Source organism: Pipistrellus hanaki (genome assembly GCF_964339955.1).
Source record: "Pipistrellus hanaki genome assembly, chromosome: 2".
NCBI classification, from domain to species: Eukaryota; Metazoa; Chordata; class Mammalia; order Chiroptera; family Vespertilionidae; genus Pipistrellus; species Pipistrellus hanaki.
The window spans coordinates 121,574,964-121,589,252 of record NC_140504.1 but is presented as its reverse complement, the minus strand read 5'-3'; the positions used below and the strand labels follow the sequence as shown (position 1 = coordinate 121,589,252).

The 14,289-nt window shown below is 43.7% G+C and overlaps 1 protein-coding gene across 1 annotated transcript; it reads right to left on the bottom strand.

Moving 5' to 3' along the window:
- Nucleotides 1-900: 900 nt before the first annotated feature.
- On the bottom strand, nt 901-7,807 carry EDN1 (endothelin 1). The gene is made up of 5 exons (XM_084872386.1): nt 7,368-7,807; nt 5,618-5,777; nt 4,060-4,218; nt 3,568-3,681; nt 901-2,123 (listed from the first exon to the last, which is right to left on the bottom strand). Exons 1-5 carry the CDS (start codon nt 7,429-7,431, stop codon nt 2,021-2,023), a joined length of 600 nt encoding a protein of 199 aa, XP_084728512.1. The 5' UTR covers nt 7,432-7,807; the 3' UTR covers nt 901-2,020.
- Between the last annotated feature and the right edge of the window lie 6,482 nt (nt 7,808-14,289).

The following is a 14,289-nucleotide window of genomic DNA, read 5'->3' as shown; positions in this document are numbered from 1 at the left end:
ATAAGAATGGAAACTCTGCCCAGGACACTGACAAAGCATGAAGCACACCTGAAGGCTGTTATTTAACATCTTTCAGATGCATCACTGTTTGAACAACAGGGATCCCCGTGAGCTAATATTTTTTGAATGCCAGACATTCTTTCAGACATTAGTAGAGAAGGGTGGTGAAGATTCTCATAAGCTGATCAAGCTCTATGGGCTTCAGATGGTAACAACCATTTACAATATTATTACCCCCAGTGGTCTTACCAGGCCAGCTGCAGTGGAGTGGAGAGGAGGGTGGTGCTGGACTGCAGGAGACATAGGATCAGCATTTAATTCCTCTGCCTCCATAGGCATGTGTCCAGTCCAGGGCTACCATGAAGAATCAAAGATATTCAGTGTTCTTGAATAAATAAAATCTGAATCTGTGCAAATATAAAGCCATGGGGGGCGGGGGGGCAGGAAGCTAACTCGCTCTGAGCAAGCCATTTTCTCGAAGGTGTAAAACTGTATAATTGGCCACATTGCGGGAAGGGGTCACCTTGCCATTGCTTCCTTTAGTCCATTAACGGAGAAGGAGCCTCTCACCACAACATCAGCTTAAACTGCTGGATCCTGACTAGTAGCCTAAGCAAAGCTAATGAATTAAGTCCCCAGAGTGTTTTCAGGTGAATGGGAAACAGAAGGCTGCTACTCGGGAAAGACAGAGGAGTTAAAGCTGGGTTCCGTTTTGTTTTTACTTTAATGTGATCCAAAGGCAACTAAGTTACAGATCAAGTTCTTTTTTGAAAAATAGCTAAGGCTATTTTCCTTCTAATTGTCACCTTTCTTACAAACCATCTTTAACCCTTCCCTTCATAATTCTTACCACTCTGCCCACTTCTTAGGAATTTCAGAAATGACTCAAAATCAGTAAGGTAGAGGAAAAAAATATTTATTTTCTAAAGTCATTACCTTGACAGGCAAAACAAAGCATTTTCTCAATTTCATTCAGAAATACATTTTTAAAAATACACATAGACCAATATGGCCTGCCCAGACATATTTAACATGGTAAATATAAGGAATAAATTGTTTGAATATAAATATCTATAAAAAAATAAGTACATCAAAATTTAATCCAATCTCTTCCATTTGCCAGTTATATAAAGGAAAATAATTTTACTGCTTTAAAGCATAAACAACGTTTACTCTTCAATGTCTTTCATAAACAACCCTATACCATTGCGTTTCCAAAAGTTAAGGTAAGGGAATCTTCTGATTCAATGATCTTATGGACCAGAGCTAGTAGATTACCATGAAAATGTCCTATCTACCACTGACACATTAGACAAGACTTCTATGAGGCTAGGATTTAGCATGGAGGTATCAGAGGAGGGGATAACAGGAGGGGGGAGAGTTTGGGAGGCAATAATTAAAGGTGGGGAAATATTTGTGCGAGAGTGCAATACAGGTGAGGTAGATTCATATTTATGAAACACATCCTGATTTATAGTAGTAACAGTTTCAGTTTTGCATTTTGTGAATTAAAAAATAAAGATTTTGGAGTTGTGTGTGTGTATTTTCTTAACTCAATTATGTTTTCAATTTGTGCATTCCTTAGGCAATCTCTTCGTGGACTATGCAGTTTCTCCCTGAATGGTGCCGGAGCCTGAGTGAGACACAAACACTTCCTTCCTACCCTCGTCAGGAACCCCACCGGCAAGTGCAGTCTCCTCTCCGCCCTGTGGAGGATGCCATCATAATTTACAGTCATCATGTCGCTCTGCTTCCTCTGAATGGTCCATTGTCACCCCAAAGGGGGACAGACAAAAGCAGTGACCAGTGATGGAAGCAAGTGAAGATGGGCTGGGGGACTCCTTAACCGTTTGTGGAATGTTTAGAAGGAGGACGCTGATCCGGGGCCAGTCTGGAGCAAGAAATGCTCTAAGGAGGAAGGATGCTTTTGCTGTGATGCAGGCCGGTGTGGAGAGAGAGCGGTCAGCCGCGCAGCGCGCTGTCTCTGTGGAGGAGAAGACTTCAGGTGGGACGGTTGTAATCAGTGTGTTCGGTTGTGGGTCACTTTCTTGTCTCTGGAGAGCTTGGCTTTCAGCTTTGCAATACGAAAAGAAGTTTTGATGCTGTTGCTGATGGCCTCCAACCTATTAAGATAAGAGAAAACAAATGTGATTTTTTTTTTAAATCATTCCTGGGCAAAATAAATGTCTAAAATTAGAGTCTGGCACAAACAAATTCAATTCTAGTTACTGAACTTTCACCACCATGGGCCCTTTGCTAACCTCAGATGCAAATAAAGCCTGCCTTGGTGCCTAAAATGGGGAAAGGGTGCAGAGAGAACGAATGATGTGCTCATATCTAAAGGTAATTGGGTATTAAATACAATTTTAAAATACAATTTTAAGGTATCCTCTTTTCTTTTTTTGTATCCCCATCCCACCCTTAGTGGAAAAAAATTTTAAAAGGTGTATTCATAGGCCCAAAGCAAATGTTGACAATTAAAACAAACTCCTTTTTTTTTTTTTAAGGTTTAATATTTTTGTTGTTTGTTAGTTTGTTTTGACAGAAGAAAGAAAAAGGGATGAGTTGCATAATATAATAGTTTATATAACAGAAACTGATAAAACATCATTTCCAGGTCAGTTCAGAAATGGTGCTTTATGTAATCCTGAAATCTAGGGAGCATGAGTGGCCTGAGATCATAACTAGGGAAACTGCACTGGCAGGTTTGGAGTCCCAGACAGCCGAGGCTGTCGCATGCCTGGTAGTAAACAACCCAGAAGCACTTCATGACGGCCAGGCCTGTGCGCACAACACTTGGGTCATAGAACGTCTTGCCACTGTGTTTCTAGGAAAAGTTTCCACAGGCCATGAGAGGGAAGTGGAGAACATGTGACAGATCTGAAAGCAAGTGTCTTCCCTACAGGTTGCAAATCCCACAACGTGTAGGGTTTGAAAGGGTCATCCCTGTGGAGCTGCTCAAAGCAAGCCTATGGGGTTGCCTGACCCAGGTCCCTCTCTGCCCCACCTCATGCCTAACGAGAAAAGGAGTGAGCTTCTTGGAATGGTGTTGGCTCTCCACCAAATGTGTTCCCTTATAAAAAAAAATAAATAAATAAACCCTCAAAACAGCATGTTCTAACTCTCACCAACCTTACCTAATGACTTTATTTTCCCTTTGGCCATCTGAACAATTGCTGCTGTTTGAAGAACTTGATCATACATGACACTTTGACTTAGGAGGAGGTGGGGGGAGTGGGAGAAAGCTCTCCCTGAAATGGTTTTTAGGTTCTCAGGAAATTAGTAAACCTATTAACTCAGAGAGGCAAAGACTGGGTATGACCAAATGACAAGGGTGTCTCGAGATATACTTTGTTTGGAAAAAGATCACCAAGTGGGCAGCGACCTGCTTTCAAAGCCTTCAAAAAAAGATATGAGAGGGATTCCTCTGCTCGTTTTAACCTATAGACTATGAAGATCCTCTTTGTTATTGTTTCCTAAGCCTGCTCTCCAGTCAAGCTAAGAGTGGCTGGGGGAGCAGTCCATTAGCATTGGTGGTGGAACTAGTGGTTCTTAGGAGCCTCTTACCTTCTCATTTTTCTTCCTTCCGTCAGCTGTTGCTGAATACACTTCTTTCCAAGCGTGGAACAGTCCTTTCCTTTCTTGTGATTATCCCAGACTTTCTCCATAGTGTCTTGGTCCCTGTTAAAATGTACACAGGGACAAACATTTCAGCAATGGCACCTTCAGTTGTTCACAATGTCTCTGTCAATCTCTTTTTCTTAAGAATGTTTATTAAAATAGAGTTGGCATTCAGTACCATATTAGTGTCTGGTGTACAACATAGTCATTCAACATTTATAGACTTTGAGATGTGATCAACACCATAAGTCTAGTACCCATCTGTCACTGTGCCAAGTTATTACGATATTATTAGTATTTTTTTGTCCTATACACTATCTCCCCATGGCTTACTTATTTTACTCCTGGAAGTTTGTGCTTCTTATTTAAAGCATTATAATGGGAAGGAGGTCAGGAGAACATAAAACTGTTTGAAAGCAAAGATATTTTTCTATTCACCTGAGTTCTTTTCCTGCTTGGCAAAAATTCCAGCACTTCTTGTCTTTTTGGCTGACACACTGGCATCTGTCCCTCCGGTCTGTTGCTTTTGTAGGAAATAAATTCTTTAAGGATCGCTTGCTCCTAGGAGGGTTTCCAAGTCCATATGGAACAATTTTCCTATTATCAAAAGAGAAACAAAAAATATTAGCATGATTCATAGTTTTCAAAACGCTGCATTCTATGAGGTAAACTCGTCCCATTGGAACACACGGAGCTCACCACAGGGTGTTTGGTAGCAAAACTTGGGAGCATGAGGTGTGGCAAGTCAGGATCACATGTCTGTCAGGGGCCCTGAGTGTATACTCTCAACCAGGAGAAACCAGTTTTTCTAATTCATTTCAATTCCATTTCTTAACAAAGTTCAATTTCTTCTCCACACAAACAGCATTGTTTTTTGGTCCAAAATTATGACATCTCTGTTTTAGTATCTGTTTCGTATTTCCTTCCTTTTCTAACATTCCAATTAGCAATAGGTATTGGGGGGAGGGGTATAGGGACTTAAAAACCATGACTCATAGACTTGGAATACCTATGTTCAATCCAGATCTTATGATAAGGTTAGAAGTGCCCTCTGAGGGGGCGGGAGAATGCCCAGGTTGGCACATCTGCGATTTGCTGATATGCCCATAGAAGGACTCCTTGCCAGAATGCTCTCCAGTAATTTCTAATGTGCTCGTTTTGATTCTTGCTTAGGAAATAAAGTCCTCTCCTTGGACAGATTACCCACCTCACTAAGTATTAGGCTGGTGGAGGTTTGTTTAGTTTGATTTGATTTTGGTTATTCCTTACTATACTGGGGCCCTGCAGGCACTATAAATGTGTTTTTGTTTACGACTGCTTCTGAGAGGTGAACTACTCTTCAGGGGAAAAGGGTGGAAAGTGTCTTCTTCACTCTTGAGGCAAAAGGGACATTTATGGACCATGTTTCTATTACTGCCTTGAAATGGGCTTTTCTAACAGCCAAGTTCAGAGGAGTCAGGATTCCCAGGTTCTCAGTCCAGCACTGCCATGAACTCTTTCCTGCACAAGTGGCTTCAACGTTTTGGGTCTCCATTTTTGTATATATAAAGTGGAGGGTTAGATTATAAATCTCTTTGATCTCTCTGCCTCTTAAGTCTTTACCTTCCCATGAGAAGCCATATGACCTCAGCACCTTATTCCCTGAACCCAAGCAGGTCCCACTGAGAGAGCATTCCTCCAAGTCCCCAAGCTTGAAGTCTCTCCTCAGAAAAGTGTGGCAGCCTTCTGCTTGCTATCAGCTCTTTCATAGTCTTCCTGCCATGAGTAGTCTGAGCCACAGGCCTCAGAAGACACTCCCTTCTGCTGCTAAGAACCAAGCTGCCTTGTTCTTTTCAGGAATGGAGGGGCACTGTCCCCTCCCAAGGGGTCACTTGCATGTTGTCAGAAAAGCAAACCTCATGCTTCCCAGAACAGTAACTGGAGCAACTGGGCTCCCCTCTCTGGTTAAGGCAGAGCAATGGAATGACTAGGGTTACAATGCCCTCTACAGACTCACCCGGGAGTGTTGATCCAGATGATGTCCAGGTGGCAAAAGTAGACACACTCTTTATCCAGCAGGGAAGAGCAGGAGCAGCGCTTGGATCGGCGGGGTGCGCTGGGAGAGGGTTCCTCTCTTCCGCTGTCCGCTCCAGTGCTGAGCTCAGTGCCCAAGACAGCTGGGGAAAGAAAGAGCAGGTCAGTGGGGGCATCCCATCGGAGTCTAGGGGTGTGTTGCGTCACAGGATTGACGCCAGGATGAGCAGAGCAGAGCAGACAGAGCCTACAGCCTGCCCTCAGCAGGGAATCCAGAGGGAAAGGGTTTTTTATTTATTCCCTCCTTTACATGTCTTCACCTTTACCCCACTGCCTTATCGACCTTCAGAGAGATTACACAAGTGCAGCAGAAACAACCACCTGGAAAGGGAGTTACCAGCCCCTTCGAGGCAACCTTCAAGGAAATGCGTGGAAATGCTGCCTGTTAGAATCTGGGTTGGCTTCTGCATGACACTTAGTAGGACAGACAGCTCAACCTGCAGTGGCTTAAAATTGATGACAAAAAGGCTAGAACTGAGTAAATCCCCTGCGTGTTCCCAGGTTCGGAGCCTCTATCCCATGCACAATGACCTTCTGTTTAGGGCATACCCACTACTTCACATGTGTGTAGGGCAGAGAGTGGCCCGGGCGATATATACCCTTCGAAATTAGGGGGAGGTCAAGAACTTTGGGGGGATGATTGTAGGCAAAGAAGAGAAATCCGCTCTTCATATTTATTCCAGGCCGTCGCCTCCACAGAAACCACTGACCTAAGGTGAAGCTGAGCAGCGGCTCAGGGGACCTAGCTGAGGCTCTGGGGATGCTGAATTCAGAGTCCCCAGGGCAGCGGGCATGTGTGGGATCACCACCTCCCCCTCCCGCTGCAGCACGGCTCTGCTTCAGGACGAGTTAGCCGTGCAGCTTATCTGCCCGATTTTGTACATTTCACATGATCAGACACATTCCAGGATTTTCATTCCTTTGACATCCTTTCTCTTTAGTCAGGGTCACAAAAAGACAAAACAAGTGCATTGACCCCAGAAGGGGGACTGGGCAGATGCACACGTTCTATCTAAATCTGTAAGCAGCCAAGACTTATCCCAGCTCCCCTGCCAGGACAGGTGAACAAAACTGAAGATAGAGCTCACACTGTTCTGGGTGCCAAAAATCTGCCAAAAGAAACCTACAGTCAATAATGACACATTTTAAAGAAAACATCTGCTTCGCCCTGAAACTGCCTGGGGGGGTTATTCAACAGACTGTTTTGCAGGTGATTTTACTGCTCAAATATTGTTTGAATGGCCTGAATAAAATTCCTTGGCTTCAAGCTGAAATGTTTAAATATTTTGCAGATTAACACACTAATAAAGCAGCATTTGAATAAGATATCCGTTCCTATGCGTCCCATTACCTGTATGAACACATTCATTGCAAATGCACATTTGGCTCAATTATATCTTGTCTCTATGTTTCTTGGATTCATTGTTATAAGCCACCTAAGTACACTTGTGCAGTAACCATAATGTCCTTTTAATGCTACAGGAGCAATTGTGTTCAATAGTGGATTTTTTTTCCCCACTAGAAAATTTAAGTAGCTTTGAGTAATAATTCCCAGCCACTTGATATCTAAGCTACAGAAATAAAAAGAAGGGGAAAAACAGAAGCAAGGGAAGCTTTAAGGAGGATAAGAAGGCATTCACCGTCGGAGAGAGTTACAAGCCAACGCTCCTTACCTGTTCCTGGAGCTCCTTGGAAAGCCACAAACAGCAGAGAGAGGATCACGGGGAAATAATCCATCCTGAAAACAATCAGAATTCCCTGCAAACTAAACCCAATAGTAGGAACGCAGAGAAGCAGCTTCAGTTCCCTCAAAGCGCTTCTGGTGGCTGTGGATCCGTCAGCCTGGGCGCTCCTCCGCGGGGAGAGAGGAGTGTCTGCGGGGAGTGAGGCGGTGGAGCGGTCCGAGGGCGCAGCGGGCGGCTGGGGTACAGCAACAGCGGAGACCGGACCGAGGACCCTGGCGGCGCTCGCTCGCTCACTTGCCCCAGCAGATGCAGGAGCTCGTCTGACTTGGACAGCTCTCCGCCGGCTTTTTATATTGAACCCCTATGGTGTGGGGGTAAACAGTGCTGACTTTATTCCAGCCTCAGACAATGTTATTGTGTTATTAGTCACCAGCAGGCAACGTGCAGCCAGAGATAAGGCTGGGCTCTAGAGGAAATCGCTGCTGACTTCAGAGGCAGACGCCCGCCGTCTGACAGTCCGGGGGCAGGGCCAGGAGAAAGAAAATGCCCATTGGAGACCAGGCAGACCTGCCCGTGCGTCTGCTTCCCCTCTGCCAGCTGCCAGCCCCAGAGTTCAAGAACCACAAGAGGGACTCCAGAAAAGTCATGCCCTTGGTATGAAAAGTATGAGTGCGTTTAAATAGATTGTATTGTGTGCGGGGGATTTTTTTTTTAATTGTTGTCCGCTTCATTTTCCTTTTATGTCCCTCCGATCGCTTAAACAAGGGAGCGCTCTCCCTAGTCACTGCCCCCCGCTGGGGGACAGATTATTTAGGAGATATCCAACTTTTTTCTCTTACTTCAAGCCCCTCCCCTAAAAGTCTTTTTTTTTTTTGCTGAATCTCTTTGCCGTCCACGGTGAAAAAGGTCATCGCAAGGAAAGAAAGTTTAAAAAAAAAATAGATCCCTTTCAGGTCATACCCAATCTTTCGGTATTAGCGGTGAGAAACCCCACAAGGATTCTCTGTGCCCACCTTTCTCTCCCGCAGGGAACACCCGCGTTCAACACTGATCTTAAGAAATAGCAGAAGAGGAACGCCAGGGGGAGACGAAGAGCAAAGGGCTGATGTGTGGGGACAGACAATAAAAGCCTTGGCTTCCAAATAACATAAGGAGGTGGGAGCTGCAGCAACACAAGCATGGCGCCTCACCTAGGTAAGGGGTGCCCCTCAGAACATGCCATTTGCTCCCTGCATGGGAACACCTTTCCTGGATTCCTTTCTTGGCCTCTTTCATTTAGGGCCAAGGGGTGTTCTTGGTCAGGGCTCTCGGTAAATTGCAATGTGGGAAGGAGAAATGGGATGCTGAATAAAGGGACCAGATAATGCCTCACGTTTGATAATGCATTTACATTATCAAAGCAATGTCCTGTCTGTTTAACCTTGAAATACACACACACACACACACACACACACACACATCACAGGTACCCACAGGGCAATTATTGAAGAGGTGACAACATGCTGTAATGTATAAATCAAAACACAAACGTAAGGCACTAGTATTGTCAATTAGCCTCATTTTTCAAGTAACAAAACTGAGGCATCCAGAATTCCCATGCTTCACCAACTCCCCCACAGTGCACTGCGAAGGCCTATGGGATGAACTCAGAGTATCTTCTCTGCACAGGAAAGGATGAGTCTACATCTGGCACTTAGGGACGCCATCAGATAGAGGCTTCCTCCATGTCCTCATCCTTTTCACTCCAATGCCCTCACCTGTGGAAGGGAGAGTGGGGAGGATTCAACTGTGAACCCATTTCCCGTACTCACAAGGAACTCAAGAATGGTTTCTTCCTCCTTCTCCCTGCCTGCCCTTCACCTCTAGAATGAAAAGGACACATTTTATTCCAACACCAAAGCTGTGGACCTGAGCACACTGGGGTCCCCTGATCTCCCTGGGAGCCACCACAGTTGAGGAGACAATAACAGTTTCAGTGTCAGTTCCATAGTAAGATCTGTCCCCTAAAAGAGCCACCCAGCAAAAGCTGGAGCTCCGGGAGAGGCAGAGACCCTCCCTCCACACCCACTCCCCTGGGGCTCTGTCGTGGCCCTCTGCCTGCTCCCAATGCTGACCTCAGCCCCACCCTGGGGGCTGGGGAGGGCACAGCTGTCCCTAGGCCTGGGTGGCAACAAGCAGGAAGCCAACTCTGGCCAGTGTGTCCCAACCTCCTCCCCCCAGCAGACCACAGGGACAGCCGAGGAGAGCTGACACCACATTCACAAGATCCAAGCTTGACCCTGAAGGGAAAGGTGGTGTGGGAAATGTGTGTTGGCAGGGATCCCCCTCACACCCTTTCTTTTACCTCCTTGCAACTTTGACAAAACACTGGTCACAGCCAGGACCAACCTGTCCTAAGCTCCTCCCTAGAAGTAATGGCCCTCACCCTTCCCAGTCTCTCTGGGTCCAGCCTGGGCTACCCCCCAGCAGGGAAGCTCATCTCTCCACAGTCACCCCACCTTGGTAAGGCTGCCCTTGCAGGTGCCAACGCACCCAACCATCAGGTAGGTGGATAAATGAAGCAAAATTAAACAGCCCACACACCTTCCCACAGCCCTCCCTCCTCTCATCTCCTATCTGTGTCATCCTGTAAAATTCTGTGAATGTATTTTAATTATAAAAACAAAAAGTGGGTGGCAGTGATCTGGCCCCACACTCCTCACCCTGGGCCTCCTAGGTCTCTGCTAAAGTAAACACATGGGGTTTCAGACCTGGGAGGGTCCCATCGTTCCAAGTACTTGACCCACCTCTTTGAATCCCAAGTTCCCAACATGTGTACAGTTGTGTCTGCATGTGTATTTCCATTTCTCTCTCTTTGTGTGTCATGGGGAGTAGTGGCATCTGCCTTCTCTTGCCCATTTCCCCATCTCCACCTCTCACGGTGGCCTCTTTGGCCTCTTTAGAAGGAAGGAGAAGCCCTTTCAAACCCAGAGAAAGCAGCTATGGCACTGCCAGGCAGCTGCCCGGCAAGTAAGTTTCCCAAGAAGCAAGAGAGGGGAAGGAGAAAGAAGCCCAACAAACCAGTTTTACAAGCTGGAAGTTCCCACCTCTCCTTCACTTGAAACATTGCTAGAGAGGGAGGGAGGAGAGGAGAAGGTTAAAAGAGCTGGACAAAGGAATAAACTTGGAGGTCCCACCTCCCTCCACACCCCACCCCTCCAAGACCGAGGAAGGGAGGGGCTCTTGTAGCCTCAGTCCTCAGAGAGAAAAGGGAAGGGAGAGAAGACGTGACGAGGATGGCTTTCCCCCCCAGTAGAACAGTTTGCTATTACTGTTCTTTTGCTGTTACACTTGATTTCTCAAAACTATTTGATAAAAGTATTTTTATGTTTCTTTCTGTATCTCTTGCTATGTATTAATAGATATCTATAAATAAACACTCTGAGCCCCAAATACAGATACTACACAGTAGCAAAGTGTACTGTTTTTAGCACTCTTCAGCTTTGCTCCTTCTCAACTTTTGCGTAATAAAATTTGCAACTTTGCCAGGCCAATCAATCTGGTGCGAGATGTTGCATGTAGCTCAGCAAAAACAAGAGCCGTTAGGTCACCTGATGCCAGCACAAAGCATGGGGAACTAGTTTACGGCAGGCCCAGTGCAGCGATCCGGGCCCCTGGACCAGTCCTACGGTGTTGACTGTTTCATGCTCCTACTTTGCATAGTGCTGTTGTGAAAGACTGAGCTGTAGACATTCATTATACACCTCCCGGAGTTATGAACAAACACAGCGTCTCTCACAGTCCACAACAGAATGGTTGATTTAGCACAGGAACATGGTTGATGATACTCAGGACACCCTCATCTCATGCACTTTAAAAACAAATAACGTATGCAACTCTACTTCCTTAACACTTTCATTCATAAAACAATGGCAGGTAGCAAGTGTTTAGTTTAAAAGAAAATATCCAGTTCTCTGACTAGCATTTCTCAAACCTCAGTAATTCATGTGCCTCTTTCATAACTTTCATCATATTTGTGTGCCACCCACACATTTTCACTATTTTCCATCCAACTGACTTCCTTTAATGACGTTAAGGAAATTTACTATCACTATTATTCTAAGCAATAATATACATGATATCATAATTTGTATAGTTAAATGATACACATAGTTATATAACTAAATAATGTACAGAAATCATAGCCTAATACATGTTAAAATGAACATAATTATGTGTTCATCAAGCAGTTGAAAATAAAAAGCATTTGACCATGTACCCTATAAACCAACATGAGCATGTTTACCACTCTTGGGAAACACTGTTCCTTCTGCTGCAGTGTCTTACACCTTATTATGTTAGGAATTAAGCCCTGGTTTAGTTCCGCTCTCTGACCGTTACTTTGCAAGACAGGCTCCAACAATTTCTTTTTTTTAAAAATATATTTTTAGATATCTTATTAATAGATATCTTATTAATAGATATAAAAAAATATGATTTTTTACAGAGAGGAAGAGAGAGGGATAGAGAGTTAGAAACATCAATAAGAGATAATCATCTATAAGCTGCCTCTTGCACACCCCCTACTGGGGATGTGCCCGCAACCAAGGTACATGCCCTTGACCAGAATCGAACCCGGGACCCTTTAGTCCGCAGGCTGATGCTCTATCCACTGAGCCAAACCGGTTTCGGCGGCTCCAACAATCTTACATCCAAGTGTCATATGGATGTACCTCAAAGAAACAAAATCTAGAAAAACAAAGACTTTATATATCCAAAAAGTTCCTGGTTGATACTTCCTCTTAAGCAGTTATCCTTTATCATATTTTCAACTCTCTATCCCAAATTTAAATATTCTTTCCAGTGTCTTCACACACACACACACACACACACACACACTCTCTCTCTCTCTCTCTCTCTCTCTCTCTCTCTCTCTCTCTCTCTCTCTCTCTCTTTCTCTCTCTCTCACATACTCCACCACACACACACCTGACGCTATAGATTGAAATGGGAACAAAATTGTAATGTCAGACGTCAGAAAGAAACTACAAAAATATATGGTCAGTGACTGCCACATCATATTTTTTTCTGTAATTTTAATTGTCACTTACGAGCTGTGGAACCAGAGGGATTCTGATTCAGGGATTTAAAAAGATGACCACTTGAGGGTGAGTAGAGTATAGTCAAGTAATTTCATTAAACCTAATTTTTGTAGTCACTCTAGACAACCCTCGCTTCCATGAGTTTGAATGGGATGGTAAAATAAACTAATTCTGGCCCTAAGTGGTTTGGCTCAGTGGATAGAGCGTCAGCCTGTGGACCACATCCCCAGTAGGGGGTGTGCAGGAGGCAGCTCATTGATGTTTCTCTCTCATCAATGTTTTTAACTCTCTCTCCCTATCTCTTTCTCTCTGTAAAAAATAAATAAAATATATATTTTTAAAAAGAAACTAATTCTGGAGGGCAAGTGCCATATAAATATGCCTGCATTTATGGTTCTTTCAGCTGATTATGTATTTGTGACATTCAGTAGGCTGACTGTGGTTTTAAGTCCACTGCTGTCATCCCCTTTTCATGACTCCATTTAATCCTGATCAAGCACTTCTTGTTTGTTTTTTAAGAACTATGGTTACCGAGGGTTCTGGATGGGTGGTGAAGGAAATGGGAAAATGTTGGTCAAAGTTCCAATTAAAAGATGAATAAGTTCTAAGTATCTTACACACAGGATTGTGAGTATAGTTAACAATACTGTATTATATACTTGGAAGTTGCTGAGGGAGTAGATCTTCAATAAACTAACCCCCAAAGTGAAATGGTAATTATGATGCTGGAGTGGTAATAATTTGCAATATATAATTGTGTCACACCAACATGTTGTACACCTAAAACGTATACAATGCTATCTACCAATTCTACACCCAAAGTAAGTTGTTTCCCACCTCATATATAATGGCAAATAACTAGCCCAAACTCTTATCTTTTTCTCAACTTCTATGTAATAAAAAGGTCCTGCTAAAATTTATAAAGATACCCTAGGAAAGTAACAAGAAAATGATTCACTTGAAATTCATTTTCATATTAGAAATCTGAAACCAGGAAACTTCTATTATTCGATTTCTGATTTCTCTAAATTCATGTGCATATATGTTTACTGCCCCCAAGGGGTGTCAACTGTAATTCAGGTACTTTCTGTGTTCCAATGGTAAAGGTAAGGTGGATTTCATATTATAACATCAATAAGATGACATGCGGTTAATTAAAGCCACCAGGGGAAAGGCAACCGGGGTGGGGTGGGGTGTTGGAGCATAATCAATGAACTGAAGAAGCTTAGGTACCTACAAGGAAGCTGATGTGAGGGCTATGATCACACAAGGTACTAAATGATTCAAGAAATAATCTTGGAATGAAAGAGGCTGAATGGAGATCTAAAGGATAGTAGAAAAGATCTTCAAAGATGAGAGGAATTAGGGGCTGTGGCAAAGGATAGGAAATGTCTAAGAGGGCAGAACATTTTAACGAGGGTTAATGGATTTCAGTGGGACCAGATGGCCAATGATGATGTAGGTGAAATATGTGGTTAATATTTCCAGAATCTATGTAATGTGCTAGTAGAATGTTGAATGTCTATAGTTCCACATTGTGATTTATGTAGTCTTATGGATGAACGTGGACCAGTAAAAGGCAAAACCATAGGAGCCATGAAGAACTCCTTTTAGTGCAGAAGCTCAAAAGATTTTGACAGTTCATTATGTGAATTATGTCGCTAGTAGAAGGTCTGGATGTTATTTGTATTAAAAAATTAAGTGAATTAAAATTATTCCCACATTTTGCAAATCTTTTTGGACCCAGCCATTTGCAAGGGGAAAAAATATTTACCATATAGTTTTTTAAAAGTTTGATGGTTTCCTACATTTCTTCTTGTCTCTCTTCC